Source organism: Mangifera indica, chromosome 1 (genome assembly GCF_011075055.1).
Source record: "Mangifera indica cultivar Alphonso chromosome 1, CATAS_Mindica_2.1, whole genome shotgun sequence".
NCBI lineage: Eukaryota > Viridiplantae > Streptophyta > Magnoliopsida > Sapindales > Anacardiaceae > Mangifera > Mangifera indica.
Window position 1 is genome coordinate 3559271 of NC_058137.1, and position 17792 is coordinate 3577062.

A 17792-nucleotide genomic window follows, 5' to 3' on the forward strand; every position below is an offset into this window, starting at 1 on the left:
GCTCACCATCTGTAAAATGAAGAATTATGGCTATGATAAATAAGACAATCCCCGTGGAGATCCACTGCTTCAGCCTCTCAGAGTGACCCTGCAAGAGATCCCACTTTCAGTTTCCTTTAAAATGGCAGAACTTCATATCCAACTCATAAGAACTATGCAACATCATGGGATTTCTAACCTTGAAATGAATCAGAACATGTCCATAATGGATGCCAATTGTACCAGAGAGGATAGCTGAAATTGTACTGAAAAAAAAAACCCCAAATTTGTTCTATATTTTCTTGAAATTATCAATATTTTATTTTACAAGAATTAAATTCATTTGTGCAAATGATTATTCAACAAACCTCAACAGGCCTTCTGGTTCAAATGGAGCACGACACCAAGCTGGAGCGTCCTCGCGAAGAGGGCCAGAATTTGGAGAACTAAGAGTGCAAGCCTACAAGTTTATAAGAAGATCAATAGCAAAATTAAATCAATGATAATTTGTGCAATTAGCATTTTAATCAGGACTAACCTTTAAGCGCAACCAAACTGGAATGGAGTACAAATGATTTATGCCCCAAACTTCTCTGTCCACATAACCAACAGCATTACAGGCAGGTCCTAAGTGTCCTCTCATCCCACATTTGACCTGTAATAAGCAAGAAATGAAATTTCTGTATAATTTCATAAGCAATTATAAGTACATGAGCTATGGCGGTTATAATATTTGTCTTGCAGCAAGCTTTAGCACATACTGTGTATCTCTTTGCTTCATGATCGCTGCGCACTACAAAGCTCCAGTCCGGAACATATAAGGAATATGTAGTGATCATGTAAACAAGGAATGCGACAAACCCTCCGAGCCTAAATTCCAGATAGGCGAATTGATTGATAACTTACTAGAGATACAAATTCTTTTGAATTAATTTACTTTGTTTTAAGCAGTTGATCAAGATTTTTTTACCATTGCCATTTATATGCTGTGAAAATAGAGAAATGTCCAGGTTCCTGTACAGTTGGTCTCCGCTTGGTGGTCAAAGCCTCTATTACTGCTACAAAACAGTACACCACTGCTATTCTCTGCTTGTAACACACAATTACATAGCCAAAATCAGGAGACAAATTCAAATTTTAATTAACTGGACCTATCCCAACGTGTAGACCTCTATTATTGATCACATATTTGAAGAATATTTTGAGCTATTAATGGAAATATTGCGGTTAAGTAAAGACCTGTAGAATCCCACACCATCTGATGAACTTCATGTCAACTCCATAAGAGAGATAATCAGGGGCGTGAAGTATACCCCCTGCATTTATGTGAGAATATACACCACACACACCCACAAAAAATTCATGTAGTTAGTCATTTTGTTTATGTAATTATCTTCTCTGTTTTGTCCATCTGAGTGTATTATTATACACGCACCAAGGTAATTAAAAAGCTCTTGATATCCATTAACATGAGAGTTCACTTCAAATTATCATATTAAAAACTTCAGATTATCCTTACCTTGCAATAGAATTCCCCAAAATAGAAGCTTCAGTGTCCTCAAAATTATCTTCTTTATTGCATCACCGATCTTCGGAACTCTCTGAAAGATTAAGATACATATGTTTTAAACCCAAAACAGACATGACTTGGATTAATTAAAGGATTGTGTCAATTGGCAACAAACAGGTGAGGAGGATGGAAGTTTTGAATCTATTTCTACTTACCATCTGTCAGATACTATTTGTCTAGATATTGAATATTATGAACCGAATTTAGAATAAATTAATTAAAATATTCACGTAAGAGTTAATAATGAGGTTGAAAAAATGTTGACCTTGAGAGCAAGGGCGATTGCCACCCCAACAATGAAGAGAAAAAAAGGCATGACAAAGTCGGCCAATGTGCATCCATTCCATGGTGAGTGATCGATCCTCTCATATGCTCCCCCAGCATCGTCCACCAATATCATCACCTACATACATTTATTTATACAACATCATTACTTGTCAATAAAATTATGTATGTACATACACAATTCAATTATAGAATAACATATCATGTATATATTAAATTGATACTCAATATTGTGTATGTAAAACATTATTTTACATTCGTTCGGTATATACAGACCCAAACACTATATCAACTCTATACTCTTTTAATATGTCTATACACATTCAAAAACATATACAGGTATGCATTCGAAAGAAACAACTTATATAGAAGGTAATAAGACTGTCTCGGTTAAACCCCACTAACATGCATGGATAATTAGAAAACTTACCACTATAGTAAGACCTCTAAATGCGTCCAAGGTTGCAACTCTCTTGCTCTTCTGCTTCAGCGGTTGCTCCTCTTTCTGCTCAACAGCTTCATCCTGTATAACGATACTCCTCTCTATCTCTTTCTCCTTCTTTATGCCATCTTCGAAGTTACTTTTATCATCTTTTTTACTATCATCTTCATGGCCTAGCCCTTCTTCCACTCTCCTGGGATCAGCCATGTTCAAACCTTTCTCCCTCCTTGCCAAACTCTCAGATAAGCTAGATGGCTTGTGGTGAGATGATAATACTAATAGTGGTGCTTTGATAAGACACGCAAATTAAAATGACACGGCCGGCATTATTGGGCATCTGGCTTCCGTGGTGTGAAAGTGAGACAAACCTGTGATAGTAATCGGACAAATCAAAGGTCAAAACGAGACATAAAATCAATCAAACAGACAGCCTTTAATTATATTAGATATTTAATGAATCAGCTGATTAATCCATGATTACTCATTGCTGACAATTTGGTATTAGTTTAAATTTAGCTCAAAAATTCCAAATTTTAACTCAGATCCGAATAAAGTTGTAACAAAAATTTTAACTATAATCCAATCTAAACTATGTCTAAATTAAACTGATATAATTTGAATTATTTTAAAATTGTTTAATATTTTTACTAAACATTTTTAATATTTTAATTTCTTCACCTAATTATCTCTACCTATTATTAACAAAAAATTAATATACTATTTTATTTTATTTATAAATAATCTAAAAAATTACATAATAAATCGTTTAAAAATAAAATATTATACTTATTTTCAAAAAAATAAAATAAAATTTTAGATAGAAATAAAAATAATCTAAATAATTACAATTGCATCCAATATATAAGTGTTTTAATTATTATGGAAATTTATACTTCAATATTTTTTTAAATTTATCACTGACTGATTTACTATATTAATATTTGTTATATATTTAGGTTAATTTAAATTAATTTAAGTTATTTTCATAGTAATCTTAACACAATCGATTTAGTTTAAAATTATATTGGGTTAACCTAAATAAAATTTGTATAAAAAAAATCTAATTTTTGTCGTACTATATCAACTTAAAAACAAAAAAAACGGAAGTAAAAAATCTGACAAGAGGATGCCGGTAACTCTTGGGTGAACTCAGAGTCAAGCTGGAATCCAAGAGAATATGAGAAGCAATTTATATATAGAATAAAGACTTCGGCCTGCAAGTCACCCAACATTTTCAGTAGTTTTAATTACAACTGGTGTCGAAGAGGGAAGACGACTCAGTATAGAAGTGATATTGGCCTGCAAGTCACCCATATGCCATGCTTACCATTCAAAGTGCCTGCAAAAAAAGAATTCATATGGTCATGGGCCAAAAAAATATTACTAATAATATAAATTTACGCAATACTTTTGTGGCCATTCATTATGTTAACTGCTAAAGGCTTGAAGACAAGATAGGACTGGCTTTCTCAAATAGATAAACATGCTGATTAGTTTAAGGGTTTCCACACCAACCCCTATAGTTTTCATAACATTAAAAACACATGCTAGTATTGAAAATAGAAGCAGGGGCTAGTTTTCATAAACCCTATGGGCCAAGCTAGTTATCACTATTTAGTGGCTCAATCTAGCTAAACAGTGGTCCGTAATAGAGATTAAAGAATCCCGCATCAAATAAAAATAATATAAGTGAGTGGTATATAAATATGATAGATTAGATCTTAATATAAATTAATTAATTTTATATAATATGAGTTTCTCTATATTTATAGGCTTAATATATTTTTTGAGTAAGCTTAACAATTTAACTTGATCCTAAGTACCCTAACTAATCTTGGATACCCCCACCCATCTATTTTTTTTTTTTGGTGGTTTTAACAATTTAATTTGATCATAGATACCTTAGCTCAAGCTTGGATAGCCCCACCTATCTATATTTTTTGGGTGGGCCTAGCAATTTAACTTGATCACAGATACCCTAACTTAATCTTAAATACTCTCATCCATCAAATGGGTGGGTTGGGCTAACTTATAAAGGATACTATAATCAAACAGTTTATGATAGTTTTATTTAAAGATTATAAAATCTTACATTAAATAAAAATATTAATATAATCTAATTAATTTAATGTAATATTAATTTTAATTTTTATATTTAATTGAATTTTATATAATATAAATATTAATTTTTTATATTTATAATATAAATTCAATAAAATTATGTGTACCCACTTTGGGTACATAAATATATACACATTTATATGTGTCATCATGTGATTGGATGATTTTAAATTAAGAATAAAACAATAACCAATCATATGATGACACATATGAGTGTGTATACATTTGTGTATCTAAAGTGGGTACACATAGTATTGCTCATATAAATTTCCATCTTAACAACCTAATCAGCTCAACCGCAAAACTAGATTGTGTTGTTGCTACTGAAAGTAGTGGTGGTCGTGCATCTGACCAGAAACTTACTGAACTCTAACCAACATTCAACCTTTACCAATTTTTCCTCTTTTTTCAGTTTAAAATTAAATTAATCTGATTTGAATTAAGATTTTGGCGGAGCTTGTTGTTGGTGATGAATTGTTCTGAGCTTGTTGATGGTGACAATTGTTTGGATAGAAAGAAAATTTAAAAGAAATTAATTGAATTTCTATTACTAAAAAAGAAAAAAAAAATAAAAGAGTATGGAAAGAAGAGGTCAAAGAGGAACAGAACCTGAATTTATGAAATAAAACATGAGGGAAGTTAAAAGTTTATCATTTTCTAATTTTTAAGGATAAATATCTGACATTATTAAAAGTTGATGAGGTCATCAAAGGCTAGGACGATGACGTCATTAAAGAGGAGCATTATTCTTGTATTATTAATATCCGGGGGGGGGGGGGTGTCGAAGAATAATGTCCTTTCTAGAAAGTATTTTTTTATTTTAACCCTTAATTTAATTTTGAATAATATTATATTTGAAAAATATAATATGCATATTTTAAACCTTAAATTAAAACCCTTTTTAATCAGAATTTATTTATAGCATATTAAGTGTATATTTAAATTATATAAAAAAATATCTACAAATAAACTTATTTTTAAATAAAATTAGAATAAAAAGGTAAACGCATGCAGAAAGCCTGATGCAACCGAACACGGCCCAAGCAAATCTGGAAAAAAAATCTTAATGAAATGCGCTGAATCCTCCCTTGAAGCTTCTCAGTTCTATCTAAAATTTATCTAGGGTTTAATCTTCAACACTCACTCACTTCCTCTCGCTTGTCTCTTCTTGGTTTGTCTTCGTCATCACATTAATTTTTTATTTTTTATTTTCTATTTCTGGGTTCAATTACATGCTATATTTCTAATAATCTAATGAATTTAATGTATAGATGGCTGGGAGAGACGAGAATCGTATATTTATAGGTGGGCTGGCGTTCACTACCACGGAGAGACACCTTGAAGATGCTTTCTGTCGATATGGCAAAATTCTTCAATCTTCGGTTCGTTTTCTTTTTATTCAATGTTTGTCTGTAACTGTTTTATTATTCGTTTTGAATAATGTTTGTGGGTTAGTAATTTTAGTATTTTTCTTGTGCGGAGTTGAATCTGATGTGAAATTGGAATGATAACAAAGAGTAAGACCTCACTGAATGATCTTGATGACACTCTGTTTTCACTCTTGGGTATTTTTAAGATGTTCTTGTTAAAGGAAAAAATATTGTAAAATAAAGGAATTCAAAGTTGTAAAAGCTGAGTACAACGTTTGTATTTCAAGAACTTGTGTCAGTGCTCGATTTAGAGAATTTATTTGCATTAGTACAAATTTTAGGAATTCTATTGTCATTAGTCAAAGTAAGCCTTGTCAGTTAATGGAGACTTTGTTCCACGGTGTAGGTAATGCATTTTTAGGGCATGCAGTCAGTGGCGGATCTAGGAATTTTGCCATTGGGGGCTGCCATTGTTTGTCAGTCAACTAACGAAAACTTTTAAAAAATCTTCAATTCTTAAGCAAAAGAAATAATACAATATCAAAGTGCTGAAAGTAAAAAATGCACTAACACAAGTAATTTTTTGTGGAAAAACCTCTTCAATGAGAAGAGAGCAAAAAACTACAAGGATCTAATAGTCCACTTAAATCTAATATAATAAAAAATGTTTAAAGCAGCCACAATCCACCAAAAAGATTTCACACAAATTTGGAGATCAATCACAACTTAGATGGATCAAAATTACCATAGAAGCAGTTTAACTTAATCTCATGAAATAATTAGATATCATAGTTTTTAAATGAAAAAAGAAATAATATGGTACATCTAAGGTGAGTGATTGATTCTTCAAAAAAAAAAAAATGTATAAGTTTTAAGAGAAGAGATGAGATGGTGGCTGACATCCCCCATTATAACCACAATTCCACTTCTTATGCTGCATGCACACCACCAAACTAAAAATATTATCTATATTTCATGATACTCCAATTCACATAGACATTTTACAAATTGCTAATCCAAATTTTCACAAAATTGATATGCTTTCTGTCAAATGGTCAATCACTTGCAACTAAATTTTATTTAAAAAGTCTCTTGACAAAATCTCATATGTCTTTCTCACATGAAGAGATGTATCCAAAATCTTAATTCTTATTTTGAATATGACTTTTGTAATTTGAAAAGATAAAGAAAACGATCAATGATGGAGCACAATTGCAAGCAACTCTCATAAATTGGATAATCAAGATATACATATTTGTATAAAATTCTATAAAATAGGGGAAACATAAATAAAGACATAAAAAAAATGCATAAATCACTTATTAATTTATGAATCCACTGTAGAAAATTTAAAATGAAAACACTGTTTGTGAAACAAAGCAATATAGCAGCGGGAGTCTGACATTTTCCACTTTGAAAATAGACTTTAGCAAGCAAGATTGACAATTTGGAGGTGAGGAGTGAATGAGGGATTTTAGAGAATTTGGGTTGCACTGTTTTGGACTGCATTATACATTAAATTGGGAAGTGGTAATAATTTTTTTTCTAAATTGAGGTTAGGTCTAGTCTACCTATCTTTCAAAATTTTTTAAATTTGAGGTGAGGCCTGAGCCTACCCCTGACAAGGGTAGGTCCACTCCAGCATGCAGTTCACTTGTCACTTGTGTCTTCTTGTGTTGAGATATGGACTTTAGAACAAGTTTAGTTGTCTATGGGAAAATGATTATCAGCACAATTTTATCCCCCATGAGATATTTGTTGCAGTGATGATTTACTGTTGGTGGTTTTTAAGAAAATTATGCAGTATTTTGTATAAACATGCAAAGTTCTTTCAGTAATTGTGCACTGACTACTGCTGCAACAGTATGCATGTATTTTTATCATTGTTCATGTCTGCATTTTTTAGAGGCCTTGCATTTTATATCTTATATTTGTTTTGTCTGTGTTCTTCCTCAGAGTATACCAACTGGGTCTACTGATATTTTTCTTATGGTTGAGGCTTCTGACTTGATTATTTACAGATCTTTGTTTATCATACGTTTTGAAATCTTATATAACCACTGCTGCTACCACTAGACACAGGATTCAAATAGCTGTGGTAAATGTGAGGATGAGATGAGATGATGGTTTATGATGCTACACTGTGGGACACCTACAAACTTAAGAGAAAAAGAAAGAAAGGGGAGGTGGGGGTGTAGGGATGTTATAAACTAATGGATGCTTCAGACTTTTTAATTATTTATTTTGTCTTGTAATTAAAACCCACAGTGATATATAGTTTGCTTCTGAGTTATTTAGGTATCTGAAAGAGAGCCTGATTTGTGCCTTATGGTGAATGGACTGGTGCTTTTGCATTTTTTATGGTACATGTACTGTTTTACTGGAGTGCTATTGAGCTAGGTTGTCATTTGATCATCAGTCATTTTTGGTGTAGCTGGGAATGCAATAATTTGCTTGTCATGTGAGATTAAGTTGAGCTAATACAATTTTCTTTCTTTATCTGTATGATGGGGAAGCATGTCCTACTTGTTTAAATTGCTTTTAAACCTTGTAACTAGGAGTTAATAAAATATTATAACTTCTTTGTTCTTAGATTAAGCTCCTAGTGAGATCTTACTTTTTATGTTATCAATATAATAGATATGGATGTGATTATTATTTGAGTGGAGCAAAATACATATTTCCCTAAGTTTAATACATAAATCTCTAGCACACTCTTCCAGGCTGAATATGTCCATTTTCATGGTACTAATTTAATGAGATTATGTAGCTTTTCAATGCTATGACATTTAGCATCTATGTAGGTTGTGGTGGATCGGGATACTGGTCGGCCTCGTGGCTTTGGATTTATAACCTTTGCTGATAGTTGGGCAATGGATGATGCAATTAGGGATATGCATCACCGAGAGTTAGATGGTCGGGTCATCTCAGTAAACAAGGCTCAGCCAAAATTGGGTGGTGAAGATTTCGGTTTTGGATATGGTAGGGATCATATACCAGGTGGCAGGGACAGTTATAGAGGAGATAGGTCGATAGGGCGATCTGACTGCTTCAAGTGTGGCCATCCTGGACATTTTGCTCGAGAATGTCCTTCTGCTGATGGTGGTGGTCGTGGTGGAGGCAGATTTTCTTCACATTCTAGGTTTGGTGGAGGTGGTGGCTATGGAGATCGCTTTGATGTAGACCGTTATGTTGATCGTTTTGATGGGGGGCGCTTTGGAGGCAGGGAGCATTTGGATAGCAGACACAGCAGGTATGGGAATCGTGATCATTATAATGATGATAGGTATCAGCCTCGTGGTGATCGCTTTGTAGGTGATAGATACGTGGACCAGGAATCTCAGATTGGTTATGGTAAAGAAAGAGGTTATTACAGGGATGGAGGTCCTAGAGCTGGTGGTGACAGGTATGGAAGTGGTGGGCCAGCACACTATGACAGGGGCAGCAATAGGGATAGGCCTGGCCCCTATGACCGTCCTAGAGGTGGGGGTCGTCCTTCTTTTGAACGGTACTGAAACATGGTTTTACCTTTGCTGCCTTGATTAATGATCACAACTAGTCTGTCGATTCCAGTTTTTTATTATTGTGAGGAGCTGCTGTTTAGTGTCAGGAATGATGGATCCAACGTAGTATATTCTTGTTTTGTTCTGTGCTTATAACTTCTTTGAGATGTGGAACTTTGATGACTGAATGGAAGTTGTTTTAGCTGTGATTTCATTACCTCTTCTTTCTTCCATGATTGAGAGAGCATTTAACATTGGGATAGGTTGAACAATGCACATGTCAGAGGAGATTTCAGACATGTTGATTCTTGCTTTTCTGCTGCCCCTGCTCAATGTTCTAGCTGTGATGTTTATATATTTTAGCTAACAGATTTATTGATTCTAAATAAGCACTATTGCTGGTTGGGATAACCCCAGAATGCTGAGATTCTGTAGCTTGCATTTGTCCCCGTGGCAAGGTCGGTTTTATGCTGCAGTATGAGTAAATTTTCATCAATGTGTGTGGTTCACTGTGAATAGGCCAGTTAGTTTACTGTTTAGTCTCTCTGCTGAGCAATCTGTTACTGTATCATGGTATGTGACATCCTCCTTTGCAACATGTTACCGTATCACAGTACTCATATCAAAGAAAACAAGGCAGATCGTCAATACTCCAACCTGAGACTTCTTCGTAGCTCTTGCATGTTCCTTTCGTATTTCATTTAATTATTTTTCTCTTTCTAGTTAATTGACCTGTCCAATAGTCTCCTAACTCTGCATATGCAGGACAGAGCTGCAATTTTTTTTTGTAGAATTTATTTACCTCTAAGTGAATATAGTCACTAATCTTAGTATCTTTCTTTGCATTTTGGTCTCTTTTTAAGTTTCAACTTTCTAGCAATATTTTTAACATTGTTGCCCATTTTTCTGTTCCATATTCAGATCTTAACCAACGGGCCTTGCAGACGCGTGATAATTTTTAGGCCAAAAGACTATTCCCACTTAAGGTATAGTGAAATCCTAAATTTATATTCGTTAATTTTTAAAAACTTAAATATTTATTCACTATCAATTTATGTTGAAATTAGAGGTAAAATCATTATTTTATAAAAAATATTAAAAATATATAATTTTATTCTATTTTCTCCCTCGCGTTTTAAGAATTAATATTTCATCCCAATTTTAATTTTTTCAGTTTTGAAAAATAATATTTTTTTCCTCAAATACCTTAGTTTCATTTTTTTCTCTTTGGTGACACTCTAATTATGGCGATTCATCTCCCGTGACCATTCAGATATGACAACTCATCTTTAACAGTTGTTTATTTGTCTCCATTGATAAAGAGACAGTTGTTGGAGATGAGTCGCCGTAGCTGGATGGTTGTCGAAAATGAGTTATTGTAGTTGAATTGTCATTGGAGAGGAAGAATGAAACTTAGGGATTTCAGAGAGAAAATGTTACTTTTTAAAATTAAAAAAATTGAGATTGAGATGAAATGTCAATTTTTAAAACTTGAGAGTAAAGATGTAATAAAAATATAATTTTTTAAAATATTTTTAGTAAAATGATAATTTTATCTTTAGTTTTTATAAAAAAATTTAATAGAAATTGAGTAATAAAGGAATATTTAAATTTTAAAAAATTGATAAATATATGTTTGGGATTTTGCCATACCTCGGGTGGGAATAAGTCTTTAGGCGTCATTTTTATCAAAATTGATCAGTATTATAAGATACTGAAAGAAGAAAAACAATGGATTTCTGTTTTGGGTGCATTTTATCATATGGGCCCATGAACTGCATACTGTACTGATTGATTGAAGCCGAATCAGGTGACTAATCAACCTCTAAATATTGAGATTTCCAGCAGAGTCTACTTGAGAAGAGAAGGCCTACTACCATAGTCTTGAGCCATAGAGAATGCAGAGATGGAAAGAACCGAAAACCCAAACGTCGCAAGGTCCTATAGCAAGCTCCTTGTCATGGGACGCTTCATTGGTGATTAGTTAATTTAAGAAGGTAGGAAATCAGCCGTAAGCTAGCGGTAGTCCCTGTAAATGGATGTGAACCATTGGGACCAAACGTGAACCATTTTGATTTGGAACGAAAGCTCATTGATTCAGCTTTGCTAGAATGAAAATGACAACTCCGTACATTCTTTTCATAACTTCTTACTTAGTACAAACAAACCCAGATGTAAACAATGATTTCATGTCACCTTAAATAGATTAGCAGGTCTGATCATTGAGACATTGCAAACACAAAAAGTTAATGCATATTTCGTATTTCTTATGCTGATGAAATAATATATCTAGTCGGGCAAATTTGATCGAAATCAATTCAGCTCTTCCGCTCTTCTTTATTACTAACAAACTTGAGTGGAAATAATTTTTGGGTTAAATGGTGGTGGTTGGATTGTTCATGTCGACATGATAGTTTGATATTTTATTGTTTCTTCATCAAATTGATGATTGAAGAAAATGTTTTAAAGAACAAATAAGTCCCCACAGAGTAAACTATTGTCACCTTTAAGAATCTTGCATTATGTTTTTTATATACCCTACATACTATACACATTTTGCATTTGTTGGTTGTTTAGAACACTACGAGCCATTTGAAAACCAATTATCTTGTGAAGATGTCTAAATTTGACCAAGTAGAATAGCATGCATATAATAATACATATATATATATATATCCAATGCAAAACATGTTTTTCACTTCAGGTTACAACCCGAATTCTTCTATATAAACTCACACTCATGGCTTAATCTGTCACTCAACACCTTTACTCTTAGAATTACAACAAACAATTTTACCCAAAAAACAACCATGGAATATTCAGCCGACAAATTTTCTACATCACTAGAATCTGAAGGTCCATCGATGGGCACATGTCGTGTAAAGTTCTTTATCGGAGACATGGCTCTTAGGGTCTCACTATTTGCAGCAACAGTCATTGGAGTTGTTTTCATGGTGACCAGCAAGCAGACAGAGCTTGTGGCCGTTCCAGGAGCTCCGGTGGGAGTGAAGATTCCACTTACAGCAAAGTTTAATCAAGAGCCGGCCTTTGTGTGAGTACTCTTAAGCTTTATTTTTAAAAGGAGTACCATGTCCCTTTTTCCCTTTTAAAGTCGTGAGCTGTAATAGATTTAAGTTATTACTTTTTTTTTCTCATGTATTTGTTACATGCATGTAATTGGGAGATTAGCTGCATAGTTTTTCACCTTCAGTTAATTAAATGGGATCTCCCATAAGAGAAAATCTAGAATAAAAATTTGGTACCACAGTATGAGAAATTTCTCACTAAATGATAAATTTGTATTTAGGAAAAGTTACTTTGAATTGCTTTTTAAAGCTTATTATGAAACATTTAACCACTTGGAAGTGTTTTAATTAGTTGTGATAATCAAAAGTGCACATGAAATATTTGGATATAAAATGTTTTACATTTTTAAGAAAATAAAATATAATCAACCACTTTAATTTCTCTTAAAAGAAGTATAATATTAGTTTAAGTAACAAAATGTTCTTTTCAATACCTTTAACTACAATGATATGCATGCTTTTTAAAGGCATAATAACATTCACATGAGGCAAATTTTCTTTTGAAATATAAAGAAGAAACTTAAAAAAAAAAGTAAGAATTTTCTTTTTAAATGCTGAAGTTTGTAAAGACCAAAGTGGTCAAACTATACTACCAATGCCTTGATACAAGCCTATTTTCTCATCAGCATAATTCTAAGCATCACAAAAGATATTTAAAAATAATGAAAAAGGGTTACATTTAATCATGTTTATGAGAGTATAAACATAAATTATTAACTGATTTTGTTTGTTTTTATGCAGATATCTCGTGATAGCTTTATCGATTGCTTGTTTATACAGTATCATAAATACAGTTGTGATGTTTTTGAAGATTTTCAAGCCTACGTTCTCAAAACTTTTTTTACTACATTTTGCATTGTTGGAATTGGTAAGCCTAACTTAAAATATTATAACCCTGAATCACAATTGTTTTTCAAGCATTGTAAAGAGAATTTAAAAATATGCATTAATAATCCCGGAAGAGTAAACAAAAGTTAACTAATACTGTTAAATTGGGTTTGGATGCAGTTGATTTTTGGGGTGGCAGTTTCAGCAACAGGAGCTGCCGGTGCCGTGGGATATGTTGGATGGAAGGGGGATGGTTATGTTGGATGGTCAAAAGTATGCCCTATTTATGACAAGTTTTGTGGTCATGCAGTAAAATCCATCGCTATGTCACTTCTTGCGGCCGTTATTCTTGTTTTACTCAACATACAATCCATATTCTCTCTACACAAACAGGCTTATGATTAATTAGTTCAAGCTAATTAACATATTAATTACCGCATGTCATTGCTCTAAACATCTTTTGAGCAATGATGATTAGTTTAATATTATTCTAATTACTTAATTTTTGCCTCTTGTTGGATATCTAGTTTCTTCTGATTGTACTGATTTAGTTTCTTTTAAACTCTTTTTCAATAAGTTTTTTATTGTTATGATGTTAAATTGTTTTTTATTGTGTTAATATTATCGAATTTCTTTGTTATGAAAAATTATTAAATATGTTCCCCATGAAATGTTTTTTTTCTCTATTAATTATAATTTTTTAAAAATATTTTTAGTCATTCAAACTATGATCTCATGCATGTCAATAAGATAGACATTCAAGAAATAAACAAGGAGAATCTCAATCTATTTCGCACTCTGAATTAGCAACAAAGCCCGATTGGTCGCCCTTGCATGCTTGATAACTTTGTAAGGAACTTGCTTAAAGTGTGAAAAACTACAAGCTATGTTATCACCCAAATAACTTTAGGCTTTCTCCAGGCCCTATCGCCGGCAGGGGTGACCACGGTCTTAAGTCCTATCACTACCCTAACGTTCCTCCACATGCATGAGAAACCTAAAATGCAATGTATTGTAATAACTAACATACTTAAAACACATGCACTATAATAAACATGTTTAACTGACTGAGGGACACCCTGGACTCAATAAAACTCGTCACATATCCGAACATTGTCATGCACAACCCAACCCTAAGTGTCTAAAGTATTCGTTCTCTCTCATCTTTGTTTGCTAATTGCAAAAGAGGTGTATATTAATATCCTTTTTATAAGTGTCACCAACAAAGAGAGATAAAATTAAAGTACCAATATATCTTTTTTATTAATTGATTAATTAACAATTGCTGAGTATAATATACTTGAGAATAAGTGAAAAAACGACAAGTACATATGCTCACCCACTATTACGAAAATAAAAAGATTAATAGCAAGCTTCCTCGAAAAATATGTGATGGATAACTTTTCAGTTATCTGTCATATTTTCTTCCAGTAGATTATCCTGATATGTTGCTGGTTCTTTGTTACTATCGTATCCACACAATTCTCACCCATGAGTGTAGGATTTTAGTCCAAGAATTGAAGCTGGAGCAAGGAATTGATCAAGAATCTTGACCTCAATCTCTTCTTTGCGCCTTCTATAATGGCAAACAAAATGCCTGTGAATCCCCGTCTTCTCTCAAGAACTCCATGAGGCGAGAGTCCTGAAGCACAAACACAATCCACCGAGGTGTGACAACCCTCCATCTAGAGCCCTTCTTTGTCGTCTAAAAGTGATAGTCACCTACAGTAGCCTTACACGAATTTTCTCTTGTGAATGCCGAGGGGTTAGATCACATCCTAAAAGGAAGAAGAGACACACCTGGCAACTGCAATTCTTAATAAAATACATTAGTGTATATGATCATATGGGTTTAAATATAAAATTGATGGTCAACATGATAAATTTAAGCTGATGTCTTTCCTAAAAACAGTATATGCGAACTTTTAACATATTTATCACCACAATCCAATCTACTAAGGTGTAACAAAATTAATATAATTCTCAAACTACCACAATAATTCATAACAGATAACATTTCTTTTTATAAGATATCTGGCCAAATATAGAAAAAACTATTAGTATCAGTCTCCAACTACAAATAAACAAAACAAACTCGCTAGTATCTAGTCATAATTCCAATGCAACGCTATTAGAAGACTCATTTGTTCTTCATCAACTTCTTCTAGATACCATGTGCTCTTTCCTTGAAACTACATAATAGAAAAGAGAAGAAACACACTTTCAAAAATTAACATTCAGGTTATAAATATGGTAGATAAAATTGATGATTTGAAGCAAACATTTTAAATAACAAGTAAGTCACCACAAAGCAAACGATTGTCACCTTTTGTGCAATATTTCTAAGAATCTTTCATGATGTATTTTATATACCCCGACACATACTACACACATTTTGCATTTGCTTGTTGCATAGAAAACTTCATGCGATATGAAAATCAATTATCTTGTGCAGATGTCTAAATTTGACTATGCAGAATATACCATATAATAATAGATATATATTTCCAATTCAAAACATGTTTTTCACTTCCGGTTACAACCCAAATTCTTCTATATAAACACACACTAATGGCTTAATATGTCACCTTTGCTTCACTCACTACCTTTGCCCTTTGAAACAACAAACAATTTTAGCCAAGAAACAACCATGGAATATTCAGATGACAAGCTGGCTACACCACCAGAATCTGAAACTCCGTCGATGGCATCATCTCGTGTAAATTGCTTTGTGGGTGATGTAGCTCTTAGGGTCTCACTATTTGCAGCAACACTTGTTGGAGTTGTTTTCATGGTGACCAGCAAGCAGACAGAGCTTGTGGCCGTTCCAGGAGCTCCGGTGGGAGTGAAGATTCCGCTTACAGCAAAGTTTAATCAAGAGCCGGCCTTCGTGTGAGTATTTGTTAAATGCTTGTTAGGAGATAATTTGCATAGTTTCTCGTTATTTGATAATTTTTTATCTTTAGGAAAAGCTGCTTTGAATTGCAAAGGTTCCTGATAATAATATTAATCTACACATCTAAACTAAATAGCTCATTATAAAATCTAATTTAAGTTTTAAGATTATGGTAATAGGTGTTATGTGAAATCTTAAAGATTATTCTCAGTCTGCTTGTAGAATCATGGGGCTCATGGTGATAAATCGATAATTTGGTCGAACTGCATTTAATTAGTTGTCTTGTGACAATCAAAAGTGCACACGAAATATTTGGATATAAAATGTTCTGCATTTGTAAGAATATAAAATATTAAATCAACCACTTTAATTTCTCTGAAAAGAAGTATAATATTAGTTTAAGCAACAAAACGTTGTTTTCAACACCTTTTACTACAACAATATGAATGCTTTTTAAAGAAACAGTAGCGTTCACATGGGCAATTTTCTTTAAGACTTGAAAGAAGAAACTTTAGAAAAAGTAACAATTTTCCTTTTAAATACTGAAGTTCGTAAAGACTAAAGTGGTAAAATTAACTATGCGACCAACACCTCGTTACAAGCCTCTTCTCTTCTCTCATTTGTATGATTCTAAGCATCACAAAATTATTTATAATGAATTTAAAAAAAGTACATTTTTAAGGTTTAAAGTTTATTGTTTTACGTTTATGAGAGAACAAACGTGAGTTATTAACATATATGTTTTATTTATGCAGATATCTCGTAATAGCATTATTGATTGCTTGTTTATACAGTATCATAAAAATAGTTGCGATGTTCTTGAAGGTTTTCAAGCCTACATTCTCAAAAAAATTGTTACTTCATTTTGCTTTGTTGGACCTGGTAAGCATACCTTAATATATTTTTACTGTCGATTGCATTTTATTTTTCAAACTTTGTAAAAACAATTGAAAAATATGCATTAGTAATCACATAAATCAAAACTTGAAAAAGTAAACAAACTTTTGATTTTTGAGTATCACACTTACTTAAAATGCCAAAGTTATATTATGTTTTCTTAATTGATGACAACAAAAAATAATGGAAAACAATTAAGATTTAACTATCAAATTAATTGATATTGTTAAGTTGGGTTTGAATGCAGTTGATTTTTGGGGTAGTAGTTTCAGCAACAGGAGCAGCCGGTGCCGTGGGATATGTTGGTTGGAAGGGGGACGGTCACGTTGGGTGGTCTAAAGTATGCCCTATTTATGATAAGTTTTGTGGTCATACAGCAAAATCCATTGCTATGTCACTTCTCGCCTCTGTTATTCTTTTTTTGCTCAGCATGCTATCCATATTCTCTCTTTACAAACGAGCTCGTGATCAATTAATTCAAGCTAATTAACATATTAATTATCCTTGTCTTTGCTCACATATCTTTTGAGCAATGACAATTAGTTTAAGACTGTTCTTAATTAAGTTTCACTTTTTCTTGGATATCTAGTTTCTTCCAATTGTACTGATTTTGTTTCTTCCAAAACTTATTTGGAAGGTTTATAATCAACGAAATGTTAAATTGCTTTTGATTGTGTTAGTATTATTGTATTACTTTCTTATGTAATATTATTAAAAATGTTTCCAAGGAAATGTTTTTTCCTATTAGTTAGAATTTTCTTCGGTTATCTTTAATCATACAGATTAAGAATTCATGTAAATGAGCTAGACATTAA

At 32.6% G+C, this 17792-nt stretch overlaps 4 protein-coding genes across 4 annotated transcripts in view; 3 read left to right on the plus strand and 1 right to left on the minus strand.

Annotated features, from left to right (window-relative positions):
- The window catches only part of LOC123225833 (heparan-alpha-glucosaminide N-acetyltransferase-like), a 5443-nt gene extending 2869 nt beyond the window's left edge, over positions 1 to 2574 (minus strand). The window contains exons 1-10 of the mRNA XM_044650125.1: positions 2265 to 2574; positions 1815 to 1952; positions 1499 to 1580; positions 1219 to 1295; positions 950 to 1065; positions 741 to 849; positions 518 to 634; positions 348 to 439; positions 179 to 245; positions 7 to 88 (exon numbers count right to left, since the gene is read on the minus strand). Of these exons, the coding sequence (XP_044506060.1) occupies positions 7 to 88; positions 179 to 245; positions 348 to 439; positions 518 to 634; positions 741 to 849; positions 950 to 1065; positions 1219 to 1295; positions 1499 to 1580; positions 1815 to 1952; positions 2265 to 2483 (1099 nt within the window). The 5' untranslated portion in view covers positions 2484 to 2574. The remainder of the gene's footprint in view (positions 1 to 6; positions 89 to 178; positions 246 to 347; positions 440 to 517; positions 635 to 740; positions 850 to 949; positions 1066 to 1218; positions 1296 to 1498; positions 1581 to 1814; positions 1953 to 2264) is intronic.
- A 2905-nt stretch (positions 2575 to 5479) lies between these two features.
- Positions 5480 to 9487, plus strand: LOC123194980 (glycine-rich RNA-binding protein RZ1B-like). The gene is made up of 3 exons (XM_044608499.1): positions 5480 to 5568; positions 5669 to 5779; positions 8572 to 9487. The coding sequence occupies exons 2-3, from the start codon at positions 5669 to 5671 to the stop codon at positions 9280 to 9282; spliced, it is 822 nt and encodes a 273-aa protein (XP_044464434.1). The 5' UTR covers positions 5480 to 5568; the 3' UTR covers positions 9283 to 9487.
- A 2593-nt stretch (positions 9488 to 12080) lies between these two features.
- LOC123225854 (CASP-like protein 1D1) lies at positions 12081 to 13589 on the plus strand. The gene is made up of 3 exons (XM_044650166.1): positions 12081 to 12322; positions 13098 to 13224; positions 13365 to 13589. The coding sequence occupies exons 1-3, from the start codon at positions 12081 to 12083 to the stop codon at positions 13587 to 13589; spliced, it is 594 nt and encodes a 197-aa protein (XP_044506101.1).
- Positions 13590 to 15791: 2202 nt separating this feature from the next.
- LOC123225872 (CASP-like protein 1D1) lies at positions 15792 to 17467 on the plus strand. The gene is made up of 3 exons (XM_044650187.1): positions 15792 to 16076; positions 16836 to 16962; positions 17225 to 17467. Exons 1-3 carry the CDS (start codon positions 15835 to 15837, stop codon positions 17465 to 17467), a joined length of 612 nt encoding a protein of 203 aa, XP_044506122.1. The 5' UTR covers positions 15792 to 15834.
- Positions 17468 to 17792: the final 325 nt, after the last annotated feature.

Excerpts from the sequence above, each read along its gene's own strand:
- LOC123194980 (XM_044608499.1), top strand. The coding sequence starts at position 5,669 with ATGGCTGGGAGAGACGAGAATCGTATATTTATAGGTGGGCTGGCGTTC. Across the intron at positions 5,780-8,571 it reads GCAAAATTCTTCAATCTTCG|GTTGTGGTGGATCGGGATAC; the intron begins GTTCGTTTTCTT and ends GCATCTATGTAG.
- LOC123225854 (XM_044650166.1), top strand. The coding sequence starts at position 12,081 with ATGGAATATTCAGCCGACAAATTTTCTACATCACTAGAATCTGAAGGT. Across the intron at positions 12,323-13,097 it reads AATCAAGAGCCGGCCTTTGT|ATATCTCGTGATAGCTTTAT; the intron begins GTGAGTACTCTT and ends GTTTTTATGCAG. Across the intron at positions 13,225-13,364 it reads ATTTTGCATTGTTGGAATTG|TTGATTTTTGGGGTGGCAGT; the intron begins GTAAGCCTAACT and ends GTTTGGATGCAG.
- LOC123225872 (XM_044650187.1), top strand. The coding sequence starts at position 15,835 with ATGGAATATTCAGATGACAAGCTGGCTACACCACCAGAATCTGAAACT. Across the intron at positions 16,077-16,835 it reads AATCAAGAGCCGGCCTTCGT|ATATCTCGTAATAGCATTAT; the intron begins GTGAGTATTTGT and ends TTATTTATGCAG. Across the intron at positions 16,963-17,224 it reads ATTTTGCTTTGTTGGACCTG|TTGATTTTTGGGGTAGTAGT; the intron begins GTAAGCATACCT and ends GTTTGAATGCAG.